Below are 20,354 nucleotides of genomic sequence, written 5' to 3'. Positions count from 1 at the left end.
AATACAGCACTTAATGTAATGTCAAAATAAAAACTTGTGGAAACCATATGTAAAATAATTTCACTTTATTATCATGTCTGGAATTTCAAATTAGACAACACATGCTAAAGTATATAAAATTTGTCTGTATAGGCAATTTGAAAATCTCAAGTTTATTGTATTTAACCAGTAATTGCAGCTGATAAGTGAAAAATTATCTATCCATTATGCAACTATTTCAGGAAAGATCGATACATAATTTCAAGGTAGGATGGAAAAGATAATTTCATACATAATTCTCATTTTCTTAAAATCATATTTTTTTGTATTTTTCCGTTACATGTAATACAAATTTCAAAAATTATCCCGCCGCCCCCCCCCCCCCTTCCAAGAAAATGATAAACCATATAAGTAGGCCAGAATGCCAATCAAATGACATTTCTTCACATGATTAAATCCATTTCAGTATTATAAACAAGATGTACATGTAATTTTGAAGGCACTTCACTTATTGAATGTGAAAACTTCATTGACAAAAATTACATGGCAATATTATTATATAACCAATACAACAAACATTGTGCAGTCTCTTCTCCACTGCCTATCACAAAAATGATCAATAAAATACGAAAATAAGAACATATCTGCTGGTGTACTTGCCATCTTGTTTCTGAATTTAACAAAAATATTGGTACAGTGGAGCCTCATTATAAAAACTGGTTTGCTATAAAAGGATATCTAGCTGGTCCCACTTCTTTGTATTTGAGTATTGCGTTTTATACCGGATATGGCAAGCATTCCATATATACAAAGGCAATTTGGAATTTGGTCTTCAAAAATTTGTTATCAATACTAACGATGGATTAATAAACATTTATCTTATGTTTTGGGAATTCATTTCTATACTGGATACACATTTCATGGAAGGCTTTATCAGTCATTGCAGCTGTACTTCCCTCTTTAATACATTTGTACTTGTTCACATAATCCACACTCCACAATGGAAGATAAAATACATACTTGGCATCAGCTAATCCATGGATTACATGCATGCAAAAACACCAAACCACCAGCATTGTATACAAATAATCAAATTATTAAAGAATAAGAAGTAATATGATTGAATTAATAAATGGAGTTGCCTTTATTCCAGTAACCTATTAATTAATACTATAGTCAAACCAATATGGCTGACAGATTTGTCAACATACAGAATGAAAGACAGAAGAATGACCAAGTCGCTTGGTTTGGCGGTGGGACTCGGGTATAAAAATAGATCTGCAATGAATAATCTATCATCTTTGGTCTTTTGGAGCTTCATTTATAAAGAAGTTGGAATACAGATATCGTGAATGATCTGTACATCATACATAAAATACTTCTGATGTTTAATCACTGAAGAAGTTCATCTTATTGGTGATGTTCTGTCTTGACAATCAGAAGAAAAATGATCTGTTTTGGTAAGCTTTCACTTGTGTCCTGCAAGCTTCCTCAGACCTGTGTCGTAGATGGCGCTATTGCGGATGCAGTACGATGTTATGGTACTACATGTATATAGAATGCAAGTTTAGCTTGTCAAAACAGGCCATTTTCAATGAATTGTGAAGATTTTATTGTGAAGTCATTTCCAATGTGGCTTCCACATGAAGAGTTTACTCAGTGGCTTGCTACAGTTTGCTGGCGTGTGGGTGCTCCTCTGATACCCTGTCTATGAGTAGCTGACTAGGCTTCCAGTATGGACTGTTAGCTGTATGGGGAAACAATACAAAGAGAAACACTTACAAAGATAGACAACGGATTCCATTTGAAATTGAGATGGTGAAGTAGTAAATATCATGAATACCATAATTGGAACATGTATAATGGAAGGTACATGTAAGGCTAATGATTTAACTGTGCCTCAAAAATTTATCACAGGCGTATCCAGGTGCATGTACGATATTAGATCAACCAAATACTTGCACAGATAGCTTTTGAAATTTGATTAAGTCTTTATGTGCAGGCCTAAAATTTGAACCCTAATTGAAAAACAAAAAGAACCCCCCCCCCCCCTTCCACATATCCTCGGAATACCTTTGGTATTTTAAGTGAACTGGTCTCATTTTAAAGTGACCAATCAACATTGAAACTCATAGTAACAAATAATATTTCCATCCATCTCACACAAAAAAGTGCCTAAACCCTCAACGCCCATCCCCCTTCCGTATTTTGTGCAATATCTTCATCTGGATCAGAATACTACTGAAAATTTGTCCATACATGACGAGAGAAGCAGAGTCTGGAGTGGCTAAAGACAGACATGGAGAATGGAATCAAGAAAACAGGAACCCTCAATAAGGATCGATGATGGGTATACATCCCTCGGATAGGATGCAAAGTGGAGTCCCTGTGTAGAGGAGAATCTACACGGGGTTTAAGAACCCACTGCACTATTTGTATAATAGTAGGGGAAACCTGTGTAGTGGTCCATCTGGCACCCCCTATATGTTATACCGGGAGGAGAGACCTGAGGGTTACATTGATTCAGTTCACTTTTTCACCTCCAAGGCACAGGTGACACCATACAGTGTGTCCCGAAAAAAACTATACACTTTTGAAATGGCTGCCAAATAACAAATGTATGATTCTAGGGGGAAAAGTTATATATGTATGGAAAGCTCATATACTCAACTTTCATATGACACCAAAAGTTGCGAAAATAATTCATGCTCGGGTGAGCACTGCTCACTTTTGTAAAGGGTATGAAAATTTGGTTGCGCAGGAATTAGCCTTCCAATTTGTGAGAGGTAAATCCTTTGGAGCTTACCGAATTGAGGATGATATGACCAATTTATGATCAATTGTGATAAGTTTGGGTTTGCTGAGTGAAATGTTTGGTTTATGGGATTAACATTTTATGCATGAGTTAACAGGAATTGCATTTTTTATTGTAGCACTGTAACTTCCCTGGTAGACTCAGTGGTGTGTTCATGGGAGTCAGGATGGGGTGATGATACATGTTGTAATTTCCATGTTACAAACTGTTATTCTCTTACATCTGTGACTTTGAATAAAAACCTTCACCCCACATTTCAATTATTGTAAGATTAGTTGAACATCTCATTGATTTACTCAATACCCAGGTAGGGATATTGTAAATTGAATATTCAAATACGGTTTGTTGACAAAAGGAATGTCCAAGATGTCGGCTACTTATTCTTCAGGTAAATGGTAACTGAAATGTGGGGTGAAGGTTTTTATTCAAAGTCACAAATGTAAAAAATAACAGTTTGTAACATGGAAATTACAACATGTACCATCACCCCATCCGGACTGTCATGAACACACCACTGAGTCTACCAGGGAAAGTTACAATGCTACAATAGAAAAATAAATTCCTGTTCCGTGCATAAAAGTTTGGTTTAATAAACCATGAAATTCACTCAGCAAATCATGAATGTATCATATCACCCTCAATTCGGTAAGCTTCAAAGGATTTACCTCTCACAAATTGGAAGGCTAATTCCTGCGCAACCTAGTTTCCATACCCTTTACAAAAGTGACCAGTACTCACCCAAGCATGAATTATTTTCAAACTTTTTGGTGTCATATGAAAGTTGAGTTTATGAGCTTTCCATACATATAAAACTTTTCCCCCTAGAATCATATATTTGTTATTCGGCAGCCATTTCAAAAGTGTATAGTTTTTTTCGGGACACACTGTATAATAGGGACTTTTAGATTTGCACAAAGACAATGGGGATTGCTACGATCGACGTCCTTTTAATGCACTGCCTTGAATGGACGTCACACGTATCAGTCCACGCAAATCTAAAAGTCCCTAATAATAGCATGTATGATGAAATAAACTACTGGTAATTCCACTTACGATGTTCGAAGTGGTAAAACATTATTCTCTCCAGAACTTTAGGCAGGCCGACAATATTCTTAGCGTAGTACATGGGTCCTCCTGTATGTCTTGGCCAACCATAGCCATACAACCTAAAAGATATTTTCACAAGATTGGAAAGAAAAAGGATGACATTTTAAGCCACTTAAAATAAGCAATGTAAAAAAAACATTCGATAATATCATTTTGCTTACTGTGCATAAAAGAGAAATGGCATTTGTGAGCTGTTCAGCTGTTCATAAATGAGCCAATGTATGCTTTAGTTTGACTTGATAATGTATGGTCTACAGTGTATGTCTTAGTTTTTAATGAATCTTGGACAGATCAATGCACAATTGACAACTTTTCGTTTTAGATACCAGAGCAAATTTTTTCTATCCAGTCCTATAAGACTTTTGGCGGCCCCCAAAAAGGAAGCGGGCGGGGACGCTAAACATGTATATTTTTTTACATGGCCTTATTTGCGATTGATATCAATCGCAAGTATGTACATAAGGGATAGGAGACTGCAAAATTGCGATTGATTAGAGGACTTGCAATTGATTTGGATCAATCGCAACTCTGTGTAAAAAGGGGCCCAGGTTTAAAGCAGTAGAAAGCTGTCTTCTTACCAGACCATATCTATATCTTCATCTGATGATGCTATCTGCTCTTCTAAGCACTTGAAACCTTCGTTGATAAGACCATACAGACACCGCTCAAGAATCTCCTGTTAAAAGAAAAGGTTATCAAGATTGAATTGACCCTTTACATGCTGTATGCAATTTGATTTGAGGGGTGTTTCATAAAGCTGTTCATAAACTTATGCATGACTTTACGAACGACTTGAATATAAAGTGCCGGATAGGATGCCCAAAGTTTTTCCTGATGTTTTAACAAAATGTGAATACATTTCCAATAACCTCAATTAAAATATGGTAAAACATATACAGTACTTTGCATTAAAAACGTTTGTTATTTATAATATGAATGTTAATCTACATCGGCATAGTTCAACTTTAGTTGATGCAGTTAAAAATGATTGAGCGTCCTATTTGGCTTTTCATATTTAAGTCATTTGTAAAGTCATGGGTAACTTTACGAACAGCTTCATGAAACCCCCCTCCAGCCCACATTTCATTATTGATACTCATTTATTTGAACAAAGGAAGTTATTTTCTTCTTGAAATTAGTTATGAAGTTACGCAGAGGAAGAGGTGTTACTGTCAAAACTAATGAGGAGAGATAACATTGGGGAACTTGACTCAGCACATATGATTTGTAATACATGCCTGCAAATGTGGTAGCACTGAAGTATCCATAGTACTGGGAGAGTTTTGCTGGCAGAAAAGGGGAAATAGGCAGTTCCCTCCCATCTTAATTTCAATATGTTATAGTACACACTGAATGATAGGAATATTAACGTTATACTGACATTTACAAATAAAATCTTGTTGAACATCTTTTAACACTACACTGTCTTTCAGAGAACATGCTTATATGTATAACATAACACAATAGTAGGAAAGAAGGAACGTCCCAGGTCATAAATGGTTTGACAAGGATTACTGTCAATAAAATAATCATCATGTACATGTAGGCAACACAAAAAAAAAAAATAAATAAATAAATAAATAAATAGTGTCCTTGTCCATTATCTACATTTACAACAATTAGCTTTGCCTGCATAATATTTTGGTTTTTGACCAGTTTGATAAGATACAATCTTGGCATAACACAGATTATCCATATGTTCCAGGCAGAGTCCTTAGACATAACATTCACTGAGCTAGATACCAAAACTTCACCTGTGCTGGGATGTGTCGTCTGGTGATACCAGCCTTCTCTGAGACCTCCATGATCATCTGAGTGACCTCAGGATCGACCGCTGGCTTGCGACCGCCTGGCTTGCCATAGTTGTAAAAACCCTTGCCTGGACGAGAAAAAACAACAACATTGATGACATATTATTCACACAGTCAATACAATCTGTGCATTCCACAAATGCAGCATGACAATTTTGATTACTATGAAAAACAATCTGGACCCCAAATGGTCAGATTGGATTTTGTTTCCATCTTTGTTGGTAAACTGAAACTAAAGTGGGTTAAATATTCCAATTACCCCCCCCCCTCCCATTTCAAAATAATGTCTTGTAATGCCCCTGATGTTTTCTGTCTCTTGTACCATTACCATCTCTAAATCCCTCCCAATCTCTCTCTATCTCTCCCACTTGGTTGATTTGTCACTCGCTCTCCTTTGTTCCTCTATCCCGAATGTTCTTGATAGTCCTTGCATTGATTTATTGAACCCTTTAAAATTACCACTTTATTGCACTTTTGCGCTTAGAAACATTGTATTAAGTGCATTCTAAATGTTATGTATTATTATTATTATTATTATTTATTTGTATTCTTTCTTTCTGTTCTTTCTTGCTGTTATGCATCCATTCTTTCTGTCAATCACCTGTGCTTTCTCTCAGTCAATTATTTTGTCTCTCAGTTCTTCTTTCTTCTAATCAATTCTTCTTACCTGCTTTCTGTCCGAGTCTTCCATTCTCCACCATCCAATCAGACAGAGGACTGTAGCGCTCTCCTTTCCTGATGAAATCCTCCTGTCCCTCCCTCTGAATGTAACCATATTCCTTACGACTCTTATAACCGACATCAAGACCTATAAACACACCAGAAAAATAAACATCAGCCGGTGAATACATGTGTTGAAGTGTGCTAAATGACTGCTAGATGGCTAAAAGGGTTGATTATTGAGGTATTATACTATATAAACTTGCATAGATAATCAATGATAAATTGGGTGGTTACAGCCAATAGGATAAAATGAACATCTAAGTAAGAAAGAGATTGTTAGGATGATGATGAGGAGGAGGAGGATGGTGGTGGTGGTGGTGTGGTTGATGATGATGATGATGATGATGATGATGATGATGATGATGACAATGACAATGATGAACATAATTGTGGTGATGATGATGATGATGACGGTAATGATGGAGATGATGGTGCTGATAATGATATGTCAATGATGATGAAGAGTACGGTATTGGTGGTGATAGTGATTGGGGTGGTTGCGATTATGATGACCATGATAATGAGCATAATGATGGTGCTTGTGATGATGACAGGAGTGTGCTCCTAAACCAAAATCAGAATCATGGGAGTTTACACAGAGAGACTACTGAATTCGGTCATGAGAAACAGGCTTAGTCCACAAACTACAAGGTTTCTGTAGGCAATTGAGTTGGACGTCCAAATTGTGCTTCTCTTTACTGATTCACATTTAGAGGCCAGAGACCCGTTTCACAAAGCCTTTTTTCAATGACAAATGACAAATATCTGCTGGATAACCAATCAGAAGCAAGGATTTCAGTAAGTTATAAACAAAAACTGTCATTTATCACTGATACAAGTTTTGTGAAACACCACCCAGGTTGAGACTCACCTGCCAAGTCTCCCATCCTACAGAGACCCATGGCTAGACCAAAGTCCTCCAAGACCTGGTCTACCTCATTGGGAAGGGCGCCCTCTTCCAGGAGGAAGATGGCCTCTCTTGAGTATGGTGCAAGCATTCTGTTTCCAACAAAGGCAGGGCAATTGCCGACCAAGACTGAGATCTATTCAAAGAAGAGAAATTAATCTATTTATATCGTTCTCTATAGTCGCTCTGTGTTTGGACTATTTAACTTCCTTTTATGTATAAAATCAAGGAGAAAAGGCAAAAAGGTCCTATATCATTGCAGGAGTCATTGACATTTTCCACTATGAAGCTTTTACTCTTCTTTTTTTTTCTACTAGAGTATAAATGTGTTTGATACTCAGATTTAACTACATGTACCTATTAATATACAATAAAAATCAAAAAGTAAATTTTGTTCAAATGGACAATGACAATGATTTTAATTTTGCATCAACTATAAGGCAATATTTCTTCTTCATAATTTTATTATTATAATCACTGAACAATAATATTCTACATCTTCTGACATCATATATAGTGAAAGAAGTGTTGTTGTCGAGTGGTTTAAGCAATTGACTTGACATTCAAAGGTTGTGGTTCGATCCCCGACACGGCACTAATGTCCTTTGGCAAGACATTAATCTTCATTTGCCACACTTGACCCAGGTGAGGTAAATGGGTACCTGGCAGGAATTCATTTCTTGAAGTGCTGGAGCGCTGTATTGGCAGCTAGGTTAAAGCCGGGGTAATAATTAATGCGCCTCGGAATAGAATTTCTAGATAGACGGCGCTATAGAAATGCCTATAATTAATTAATTAGATAGAGGAGTGTTTTATTGTGTCAACAATGGGTAGTGAATAACTCTCACCTTTTTCATGCGTTTCCCAAGATCCATAGCAGTTGCCATGGTTTCTGGTGAGGTATCTTTACCTCTGACATTCTCCAGGAGTTTCATGATGTGAGCGGGAGAAAAGAAATGCATCCCCATCACCTTATCTGGACGAGTGGTTGCTGAAGCCATCTGAAATGTTTGAGAAACAAATGGAGAATGAACCCATTTCACAGAAAATCAGTCAAAGACAAGGAAGGTATTGAACCATTGTAACTTGATCAATAAAAGGTAGATTTTAGTATAATACACATTTTCTAGACCTCAGCCCAAAAATGTCTTGGGTACTATAATAAATATGTTAACCAATTGCTTACAGGAAATGGGCGCCCCTGTATTAAGCCTATGGGAATTAGAAAATACACACTATGCTATCAATTCCTTGGAGCGATGGTTTGTTGAGATAACACGATTGGATTATACTCAAACATAATTTTAATGAACTTGTAAGTGGAGAGTTGAATTTATCTACATTATGTGTGCATGCATGTACATCTATTCCAGCTATAATAATAATAATAATAATATTGAATATTTAGGAGCGCTAAAAACAATAAGTACCATAGCGCTTACAAATACAAATACACATGAAGGAGATCACATATATCACTGGGGGAAAGGGTAGGTTTTGAGGGATCTTTTGTAGGTGGCAAGACCAGTAATTTCCCCTTATGGAAAGAGGGATGCTGTTCCAAGTCTTTGATGCGGCTAAAAATGTTTTTCAGCTGCTGAGAGTCTAGATTTTGTAATGATAAGTTTACATGTGTTGATTGCTGAGCGAAGATTACGAGATGGTGTATATATTCGGCTATGCGATACGGGAGCTCATAAAGTTTCATGGAATATACACGTTACCTCATCAATATCCAGTGTGGATGTATTACTAGCAAGGATGGCACTGGGCTTGCAGACACCATCAAGTGTCTTCAAGATCTCCTTCTTTAAGGCCATATTCTCGAAGACCGCTTCGACCACCACGTCAACGTCCTTGAGGTCATCGTAGGTCAGCGTTGGACGAACCAAGGAGAAGATCTGCTGGGCTTTGGCCTCGCTCATACGACCCTGCTTGACCCAGTGGGCGAGGATGCCCTGCACCATCTTCAGACCTTTGTCAAGGTACTGCGGGCAGACAATGAAACATTAAACAATTATTGAAGCTTATACAAGTTCAAAACAGTATTAGAGTTGTCTCACAGAAGCTGAATGGACCTTTTCCTCTCATCATACTACCTCAACCATTTGCATTTTGCAACTACAATTAATATGTAGAGTAAATTTAGAATCTCAGGCAGGACAATTTAAAATTTCTCAACTTTTATTCATGTTATTGTAATGTTGTTGTTTTTTCAGTCAAAAATAATGGGGTGGTTTTCTGAAAATCGTTTCACTTTCATTACTTTTGAATGATCTTAATTATCATAACAAATTTTAAATTGCCATCTTCATAGTGCAGAAGAGTTCCACATACTGAGTAACATATTTGCAGTTACACACCAATGACATAACATAAGATTAGAATCGATATGACAATTAGATTATCAGTTAAAAAACAAATGTAAAACTTGTTTTAATAATACTACCCCTGGTCATTCAACTTTCACAAAGTGCACTGACCATTAAAACCCCTCCAATGCCTCAGTCACACCTTCGGGTATTGCTTCGTATTTAGGGCAAGTTTTAAAATTTATTCCTATTTCTTGATATCAAGAAATTATTTTCTGTTGGAAAGCAATGGTAATTCTTGCCATCAAATATTTAGAGTAGAGGGGCTTTAAAATTTAAAAAAAAAAAAAAATTCAGTTTCTGAATTCAGTACCTTATAATTTGTAGATATCCACTTATGTTGATAAATAGAATTACGTATGATTTTGTTAAAAATCTGGTCATTGTTGATCTTGAGTACATGTGCATGTATGTGCTGTTGCCGTATGGAACCATTACCTGTTGGTTTTGCTCTGTGAGATAGGTAGGTATACCAGCCATGACCATTGACATTGTGATGCCGACGCCCATCGTCCCGGCACCAATCACAGCAGCTGATTTGACCTCTTGACCTTTAGCAGTCTTGTAGCTTGCTGACCCATCAGGGACACGCCACTGGAAGGATTAAAGAGAGATGGAGGATGGGGTTTAGGCAAGAATGTTTGTGAGAGTTCAACCAGTGATAGCTCCCAAAGGTACAGGATGGATACCAATCGGACAGACCTACAAATTTATCGTCCTCCTGTAAATCTTAATCACTTAACTATGTTACAAAGTGTAGCCCTTAATTTGCTCACGCATTATATATACGATAAACAAACCCAGTACTAGACAGTACTCTCCTACATATTCCATAGTATCAAACAGAAAAATAGAAACTCTTTTGGAACTTCTAGAGGATACAGTAGTTCAGCCTTTTTAATGAATTAAATCCAAGGAATTGGTCATTTAAAGTGCCCATGCCACTCACAGCTCTAAAATGAAATGGAATGGCATGAAATTAAAATAGAATTATATAAATGGAATGAAATTAACTGAAATGAAATGCCAATGTACCTTTGAGACAGCTCTTTCTGCAAAGAAGGCATATTGAAGTGCCTGGGTTTGATCCGAGATGGCCAGGAAAGTCTGAATATTTTTCTCCCTGAATGTTTGAAACCAAAATAAATGAATGAAAATTACATGATAATGCTACTATTTATTACCTTGGATACGGCTCGTTCGGAAAAGAAGGCATATTGGAGAGCTCCGGACTGTTCTCCGAGGCCTAGGAATTCTGAAATGTGCCTCTCCCTGGGAATAAAATATCAACCAATTGGAATTGTCAACAACAACAAATGAATGAGCAAAATAATTATGCACACATGAAGATTACGTAAACAGGATTGTCAAGCAGAATTTTCATCTCTCATCGGAATAATGAAACAAATTAAAAGGAGATCCATGCAATCATTTCTCTTCGTTATGGTTTCTCTCAAACTAATTCAATGTTCATGTATATACAAGCTATGCATGCAATGGTGACTCAGTTACCATTCACTATTACTGGTGAAAGCCTGACCCCCACTTGCTATAACTCCAAAATGTAAATACCGGTAGGAGAAATATTATACTTTGTCAGCCAAATAAAGTCTTTTGCGATAAAAAAAAAAGACATTGCCTGTTTTATATACATGTACTACTTTATTTCAATTAAGTTCAATCAATTCAAATCAAATTTAATGGTCACACACAAAAATTAAAAGGTACAATTTTTATAAAAATAATTTGCTGGCTGTTTTATAGATTAATACACAAAATGTCAAATATACAACACATTACATGCACATAAATGTAAAAACATTTATTAAGTTCTAAAAAATTCTTACATCTTGAGGCCTTCCTCGAAGGAGCTAGCCTTTGTTGCAGCCTCTATAGCCTTAACACAGAAGAGAGGAGAGTACATGCCTCTGGCTTTGGCCGCAACCTTCTCATAAGCCACTGAAAAAGAAAAAAAAACAAGTAATTACAAAAGAAATAACTACATGTACACAAGAGCGGTGAGCGATTTGCTTTTGGAAGTTGTGAAAGACCTCTAAAAATTAAAAAAGGAGAAAGAAAGAGGTTAATATTAACTCGTTGACTACTGAATTTATTCATTGCCATTGGTTTAATACAGGGGCCACCAGGTTCTAGTAGGCAATGGTTTAACACCAGTGTGGATCGAGAACAGAGCACATAAGTCCTCAAATACATGCATGTATCTATCCAAGATCCCTTAATCTGAAGCAAAAGGTTATGTTCAACTGACAAGACCACAAAATGTTCTTACTTCATATACCTAATATATCCATAAGAGAATAAAAAAGTTCCTTTCATCACTCGGAACAGGTATTATAACAGCAATGGAACATCTCAAACTATCACTCATGTTACTTGATAATAAAAAAAAATCATTGGTGTATTACACTCCACATACTTTTGAATACCATGGGTGTGGTCTCATCCACCTTGACAGGCATCTGACTGACACGCCTTGGTCCTACAGGATCACCGGCAATGCTCTCTGCAAAGGCCACGCCCTGCTCCATGTAATCATCTTCCAGTACCTAAAGTAATAAGATTGACGCAAAGACATAATAATAATAATAATAATACTTAGTTTTTATATAGCGCTTATTGCAATCACTAAGCGCTTCCAAACTTGGAGATTATTACCCCGGCTTTAGCTGTGCTGCCATTACGGCACTCTAGCATTTCAAAGAATTAATTCCTATCAGGTACCCATTTACATCACCTGGGTTGAGTGTGGCAAATTATGTAGATCAATGTCTTGCCAAAGGACATTAGTGCCGCGGCGGGTCTCAAACCGTGAACATGGGTGTTCAATTGTGATATCAATTACGGTAATACATACTTTCCAGCTTTATGTAGTAGTCTGTAATTAAGTGGTTTGACATTATTAAAAAAGGGATGCAAAGTCTGTGGCTTTGAGCTAAGGATTAAAGGTGCTTACAGTATAAGGCTTTGTGGTACATGGCTTCTCTAAACCTATTTGTACATGTAGGTGTATCTAGAAGGATGAATATCAAATCAAATTGTCATGGTTCCAACCGACTCATAAATTGACATTTTCATACACACTGCACAATGTATAAAACACATCATGTGACTGCAACAGTAATTTCTCTTGAGAAATACATGTTTTTTCAGTACAGATTGAACATGTAATCTTTGTTTTTATTAGTATATTCAATTATTGAGGGCTACAATACTTCACTTAGCTTCCTTCCTCCACTTGTATAAGTAAACTGGAACATAAAATACTGGACCCTATCATACCCAGAGTAATTGATGGTGAGTTTGATAGCTAGTTGCCCAACCTTGTCAATAATGCCCATCTTGTGAGCCTCCTTGGCTGATATATGGCGCCCTGAAGTTATCATATCAATGGCGTTAGGGATGGACATAACCCTAGGGACCTTCTGAGTTCCTGTTGCTCCAGGGACTAGACCAATGTGCACCTCTGGAAGACCAATCCTAGAGATAGAAGAAAGAAAAGAGTTCCTTTAAATGGGTTCTTCTGGTTATTAAAATATACGTAGGTGGCCTAATGCAGTTACCCCGATTACTTTACCCCCTACCTTGTGGTAAAAAGAAATGCTAATTTACCTTTTTTCTCTTCTTTAAGTCCCCCAAACAGCATCATGTATTTTCGATGGGATTTTTATCCTACCAAAGACAGTTACAGCTAAATCTAACAACGCTATGTAACAATAATATATATAAATAAATGGTTTGTTTTATTGAAAATCATCTTGCAGCCCGAAGGCTGAATTGTGTGACTTTTTACAAATTGATAAAAAAATTACATTACAATAAATACATGTGAAATCAGACATTACAAGATATAAATTCAAAATTCGTTCAAGTTCATAGTAAAAATATAAAATATAAAGATATATATATAAATGTGAACATGCAATAATATTTTCTCTCTGATATTCATTGAATTTAAACAGGTCGTGTTTGTTTGTAACCAGACAGACTTATACAATAGTTGCAATAGATTTTAAAAGTGAATAATTGCGTGATTTTAACAGATTAAAAAGCTCAGTAAAATACAGTGATACATTAGAATACATTTGACAGAAAATATATATACTTTTAATATTCATAGGTTCAATGCGTATCATGTGCTGATCGGTTTGTAAACGGGGCCAGCTATTCCAAATCATTACAAGTATGAATTTAAGTCTTGAATGCTCATTGTAAATAATGTTCCAGTGGCAGAGGACATATACATGTACAGTATAACTGACTTCCATGGGTTCTGCATAGGAACTGTACCAAAACTGAATTTCCCTACCATAGTTACCACATGTACAGTGTACAATTGTGATCTCAATTACAGCATTTATACTTACTTTCCAGCTTTATGTATGAGTCTGTAATGGCATCCCAGTGCAAGCTCTACCCCACCTCCTAATGATGTACCATGCATGACGGCTACGACTGGTTTGCTGCATGCTTCTACCGCTTTGGTCACATCTATCAAGTGTGGTTCTATTTAAGGACAACAAATCTTGAAAATATAAGTAAACTAAAATTCATGGATAATGGTAGTACAATAACGGAGACACATGCAAATCGTTGGCTGGCTGGCTGGCAGAAGGGCTTTAGCACACGAGCGACTCTAAAACTGCTTTTCAATTTATTTGCATTTTAAGATTTTTTTTATATTTAAACAGCTTTTCGTCCCGAAAATTAGTTTAAAAAACTTAAAAGACTAATAGAAATGTTATAGTAGAACACGGCCACAATTTTGTTGTTGGAAATAAGTCAGTTTGACAGAGACGCCAAGTTCAAAGATCCGCAATTCGTGACATTTTCATGATTTGGCGCACGAGCCTGCGTGCGAGGGTATAACACATGTATAAGGTATAGTGTTTTTTTTTAATCTAGCGCGAGTCGTGCGTGAGAGCGTTTTCAGACCCTCGAAATGCATGATGTCTCGCCTAATGCGTGACACTTGGTAGCTCTGGTTTGATAAAATATTGAGGCAATTTACTGCTAACGCCCTTTTGCTTAACGCTTCATTTTTAACCTGAAATTTGAGCTATCAGTGCCCTTCTGCCAGCCAGGCGACGAAATGTGTATACTCACCATGCATGGTGCACAAGGAATTCCAATAATACCAATATGTAAGTGTTTGTCACCAAATCATGACCCTATTGCCAAACAGAGTTCCCCATATCCCCATAATTATTCTCAGTTTCACAAATGACTTAACTTTCTAAGTCTTTGCTCTGGTCTATTTCATTTGAATAAAACACTGCTTATAATGTTTAATTTGTCTGTTTCTATCTAATCTCTAGAAGTCAACGTGCTGGGAGGGGTTGATTCTCTTTTGATTTTTCCTTGATTCATTTTTTTTCCATTTTCTTGTGTACAACTGGGTTTGCCAAGTCCCCTTGACATGCACTGCTTAGTACAAAGGCGTAATATGTATGTGACAAAATTAACTCTATACTACTTTTCATGTTCACTCAGTTACCTTTGAAGACCAGTTCAGGATTGGTGAATTCTGTGATATCAGCCCCTGCACAGAATGCCCTGCCAGAGCCGCAGAGGACTATGCTCTTCACTGAGGCATCTTGCTCTGCTTCCTGTAGGACAGGGATTAAAAGAAGACAAATCAAAGTGAGCGTACGACAATATGGATGCTTAATCCCTAACATGCAGCCTGGTTTTTGAGCAGTTATCATATTTGAACTTTCAGAAGCTGAATATATATATATTTACAAAAGTAAATTGTTGATTAAACATATTGCATGAGAATAAGTTTACACTGAAGGAACCTGATCATTATTCATGGCATGGATGGGGTTAGGAATTCAGTCATAAGGTTTGCTGACCTTCACAAGTTTGACCTTTAGGCTTTGTGCATACACTACACCATACATTCTAATCTTTAGATATGAATGTAAATACTGCTTTGTATGGATACCCTTTCACATACATATTGCACCGGTTCTGGATGCTCTTGTTTGCATAGTTTTGAAAAGAGGGCACCTTGATGATTTATGCTTTGGAATCGCTAACCTGACCTACAACCTACATGTAGAGGTGGTGCTAGTACTTGTGCATAAATATTCATGTTGACTCTTTGTAAGTGCAGTGATGAATATCTTGCAGAATCAAATGCAATGACCTTGGTATTCTAGAAAGCGCTGTATCTGTTGAAAAGTGGAAAAAGCTGCATGCATCTTTGGGCCCCAAATATACTCTAAGATCTATCTGCCATAAATGTTTGATATATACTCTATTTATATGAATGTGAATGCTTCTTTACAGATCAGTAATTTTGTTCTTGTTTGTCAGTCAAGCGTGGACAAGGCTTAACTGTAATGAAAAACTCTAGGAAGAAGTGCCATGTTTTTAAACCAGAAATACATGAAGTATTACTCACCTTGATTGATTGAACTATAGAAGCTCTAGTTGGGTAGCTGTGAGGTAGAAAGAAGTGACACAGAGAAATAGGAAAGGAAATAGAAAGAGATAAATAAATGTACATTAATAAACCGTATGTTTAGGTATAGGAATTTAGAAATAGGAAGTTAGGAACCTTCATGGGGAAATTTCTGACTACATTCTTTTCATATTGTTTTAAAATCTATGATGCATTCTATCAAAAAGGCAAACACACTTGAAGTTATAGGTGTAGATCTCTTCTATTTTTACTATAATAGGATTTGTATTGCCACTAGGAAATACTTCATTCCATTACATCAGATACAGTCCCATTGCTTGACTTTATCATGAACATGAAGAGTTTTATTTATTACACAGTTTATGATAAACTGTTTAAACAGAGCATGCATTTTGAAGTTATGAAAATCATCTACAGATATATCAATTTCGATCATAGATAAAAACTTGTTAGTGTAAAGAGTCAAAGACTAAGAGTAGATACAGCTATTTACATTAAACTCTTATCCATAATGTTAGTCAGGTATTGTTTCCGAACATGCACAAGGTCCTTGACTCTTTGGTAAAATAGTTCACATAATTACATGAAGTCTGGAAAGGTTGAATATCCAGAAAGATTCTTTCAAACAGTAAATCAATGAGCTTGTAGACAATATTTATGAATCTTTCAAATGTGTGTCGACAATATCATAGTGGTAAATATTCATGCCTTTAGTACCGGTATAGTACTTGATGCAATTTTTTGGAGAAATTCAATTGCAAACTTGACAGCTTAAATTTTCTTAGGTTTCCAGACAACACACGACCCCATCATATACCTGTATGATGGGAGGCTGTGTGTCCGGGCGCAAATAAAGCCGTCACGTTTGTCTGGTATGCATGCACGGTGATGCACCAAACAGCAGTAAACATGATCTTAATTATTTGTCCTTGTCTATCAGAAGTCTTCTTCTTCTTCCTTTTGAGTACAGACCTCTTTACAGAGTATTATCGTACTATACTGGGGGTGTGTGCAGGTGGACCACTACACCGGGGTTGCCCCCTACTCTTATACGAATAGTGCAGTGGGTTCTTAACGTGCAAAGGTAGTGACTCTTCTCTACATGGGGCCTCCATTTAACGTCCTATCCGAGGGACGGAGTGTTTTCCACTTGACATAACCTGCGTCTATGAACAAGGGAAGGGGCACGTTAACACACAACGCAGGCTTCAGTCATCCGCCTGGGTGGGAGTCGAACCCGGGGTCTTGAATGAAAGATTTATGAAAATTTAGCATGTAAACTTCCTCAAATTAGTATTTTAAGTCAACTGTCCAGATACACAACCTGTTAGCCTGACACATAACATCTGGGTATATAGACAGTACAATGAGACAGCCTACATTTGTAGGCTTCATTCACTGTGGAAAAACTCTAGTTTAAATGACAGAGCACAAACAGACTTGGCTGAATTTAATAACATGTTGGCCCTAATATTAAACACAAGAATCATTAGCAGAACAGATTCAAATTCATTGACTTTCATGTACTTTACTAGATGTTACTAGCAGTGACTTCTTAATCTTAGTAATTATCAGAGTAGATCAAGGACCGGCGTCACCATTCAAGGAGTTTGTATTGTTGTCTTGCATTTGACTTGAACCCGTCCTGTTTTTTACTCTTGAATTTAATGATACAAATTAGGTTTACATAAGCATAAGCTTCAGACGTGTTCTACTAATTCTGTGACTGCGTCTTCAAATTCTTTCAACTCAGTTTTAAAATAAAAACACATCTAAACTACTGTATGTATTGTAGTGTACTGAGCTGAGCTCCATTTAATTTCATACAGGAAATGATTCACCTGTTCACAATCACACTCACAGGTTTCCACAGGTTAAGAATAAGATGGTGTTGGTGGTTGACATGATGATGTAGGCCTAGTATATTACATGCAGTATAAAACTGAAACATCAAATTTATCATTTACCTCAAGACATTGAGTGGCGGGTTTGTCAAAGTCACAACGGCAACTTGCCCACGCTTCGATAGAGTCGCCATTGCTTCTGATGCTACCGCGCTACTCGTGCACAGATTCGACTTCACGAAGAGCTGTACCAATTTCCTCGCACGTAACATAGCGAGAAGGCTGGCTGTATAACGAAATTTATGCAGGCGGTCCACGTCCGTTTAAAATAACTTTAATGGTCGTAAAATTATAGTTGGTGATCATTAAGCTGGAGATTAAACACAGAGGCATACAGTGTGAGCTAGGCTTCTTGGTTCGGACGGCTGCTGGATGTCACAAAGTCCATCCTTTTGCCGTGATAACCCTCTCAAGTTCGTGAACTTTACTCACTATTTTCACAGTGCAAACTGATGTTCGTACCTCGTTTGTTTAATAGTGCTAGTCTTAATCAAAGTTTTAAAAAACTGAAGAAAAAAAATCGTTTATTTTTACTCAAATATTTCTAGGTCTTTATTTGAAAATATAAGAGTTATTCATGTAAATGCCTTTAATTCCTGAAATTTGTTTTTTAAATATTTCAAAAGGCAAGTCTTTATTTGATATCGAATTGCAATGAATCTCACTTTGACATATACGCATTGCTCGAGACTATAGCGTGAATGTGACAAAATGTAAACAAACCTGAAAACTCCCAGGGCAGTCCATGTGCATGGTAATGTAGGGGGCGTGTCAGGGGATTCCCCCTTCTTACTTCAACATGTGAGTCGATGGTAAAACTTTGTGTTATTTGTATTCCAAGTATTTATACAGAGTTAAAGTCAAAGAAACATACCCTTTTTAGCCCTATGTTTATAATGTCACTAAGAATATCATTTTTTCATAATCATTTCTTTCTGCACCTAAATATTTCGATGTTCTACAATTATGTAAGCAAGTTTGATAAGCAAATGCTGTTAATCTATATTTCTTGTGTCCCGTACTATCTACTGAGATTCTGCTTCATGGCCTATCCAGTTTAGCTTCAAGAGGGAAAAAAATATTTAAGCTTACCATCTTTGGGGAATAGGCCAGTACATTTCTTGCGTTTCCTGAACTGACTTGATAGTATTTCCAACGTGCTCACTAGTACTTATAGTAGGGATTATGTTTCTTTCTCCTGGTCGAAAAATCCAGCAGAAGGGGCCTAACCCTGAGCCCCTCCTTCAAATACGCTAACTTTCTGCTCATAATATAATGTTCAATTTCATCTCTTCTTGTACTCACATTCTCCTCACTCTTTTTTCCATCTTCAGCACTATGTGGATGCCTATCTATATTCGTCTCTCTCTCTCTCTCTCTGTCTCACTCACTCTCACTGACGCCTTTCGTTTCCCCATGATCTCTCACTCTATAGGAATAAATGTTTTGTGGGGGTATTACCTCCATACTTTCCTATTCAACAATAATGTTTGATATATTTACTTGTCGTCTGTCCCTTTTCCCACTCTATTTTAACTTCTAGATGTGTAGTATTGGTAAATATTTGAAAACATATTTGATCATGCTGTATTGATACTTTGAATGTAGGCAAATTCAAAAAATAAATCCTCTAAAAATGTGCAGGTTGGAAATCGACAGGAAAATATTCGAATGACGACCAGACATATAATACTCTAAACCTTTAAATTTCTTCTTTTTATTAATATTCACTCTATGACAGACAAACAAAAATAAGAAAACAAAACCTTTGCAAGAATAACGTTGTGAGAATATCCATACTAATAAAATAAACGAAACGTGCTGTATATCTCCCCTTTCCTATCGCGTCAACGCAGAACAAAAAAAACAAAAAAACATAAAATAAGATTATTCTGTTTACAAATAGCCTGAAAGAATAACATGTTTAGTTCTAACAAATAATAATATAATGACAATCACTGGGTTTTAATCGGTGACACAATTTATAAATCTAATCTTACTTATTCTGTTGACAATGATACCAGTAAGCCTCTTTAGTATTTTTATAAATTAAAATCACGAACATACTTTGTTAACTGTAGTTAATCTATATAGATCATACCCTATAAAATGCTTTATCTTTGTTGAAAATATCATAACTTTGACCTCGTATTTCAATAAACTTAAACGATAACAGTTCATAGTCTTAACACACACGCGAATGGACTGCTTTAAGATTTTTTTTTATAATGTATTTTAACAGAAAATTCATAGACTCCAAAAAGACGCTGCAATTGCACGATAAG

At 36.4% G+C, this 20,354-nt stretch overlaps 1 protein-coding gene across 2 annotated transcripts; it reads right to left on the bottom strand.

The window, feature by feature from the left end:
- Positions 1-654: 654 nt before the first annotated feature.
- Positions 655-18,524, bottom strand: LOC588204 (peroxisomal bifunctional enzyme). 2 transcript variants are annotated; one of them, XM_030989998.1, is made up of 17 exons: positions 18,133-18,524; positions 16,145-16,181; positions 15,230-15,341; positions 14,100-14,238; positions 13,056-13,212; positions 12,152-12,281; positions 11,562-11,673; positions 10,899-10,986; positions 10,153-10,308; positions 9,067-9,330; positions 8,191-8,343; positions 7,307-7,478; positions 6,380-6,520; positions 5,656-5,780; positions 4,480-4,577; positions 3,848-3,960; positions 655-1,726 (listed from the first exon to the last, which is right to left on the bottom strand). In XM_030989998.1, the coding sequence occupies exons 1-17, from the start codon at positions 18,279-18,281 to the stop codon at positions 1,647-1,649; spliced, it is 2,226 nt and encodes a 741-aa protein (XP_030845858.1). In that variant the 5' UTR covers positions 18,282-18,524; the 3' UTR covers positions 655-1,646. The 2 variants fall into 2 exon arrangements, with proteins under 2 accessions (XP_030845858.1, XP_030845859.1); XM_030989999.1 differs by lacking the exon at positions 10,899-10,986 and adding an exon at positions 10,750-10,837.
- Positions 18,525-20,354: the final 1,830 nt, after the last annotated feature.

The sequence above is a fragment of the Strongylocentrotus purpuratus genome, unplaced genomic scaffold (assembly GCF_000002235.5).
Source record: "Strongylocentrotus purpuratus isolate Spur 01 unplaced genomic scaffold, Spur_5.0 spur5_scaffold_19, whole genome shotgun sequence".
NCBI classification, from domain to species: Eukaryota; Metazoa; Echinodermata; class Echinoidea; order Camarodonta; family Strongylocentrotidae; genus Strongylocentrotus; species Strongylocentrotus purpuratus.
This window is presented reverse-complemented; position numbering and strand designations above follow the sequence as displayed.

Excerpts from the sequence above, each read along its gene's own strand:
- LOC588204 (XM_030989998.1), bottom strand. The coding sequence starts at position 18,281 with ATGTTACGTGCGAGGAAATTGGTACAGCTCTTCGTGAAGTCGAATCTG. Across the intron at positions 6,521-7,306 it reads TAGGATGGGAGACTTGGCAG|GTCTTGATGTCGGTTATAAG; the intron begins GTGAGTCTCAAC and ends GTGTGTTTATAG. Across the intron at positions 1,727-3,847 it reads GTTTTACCACTTCGAACATC|CTAACAGTCCATACTGGAAG; the intron begins GTAAGTGGAATT and ends TTCCCCATACAG.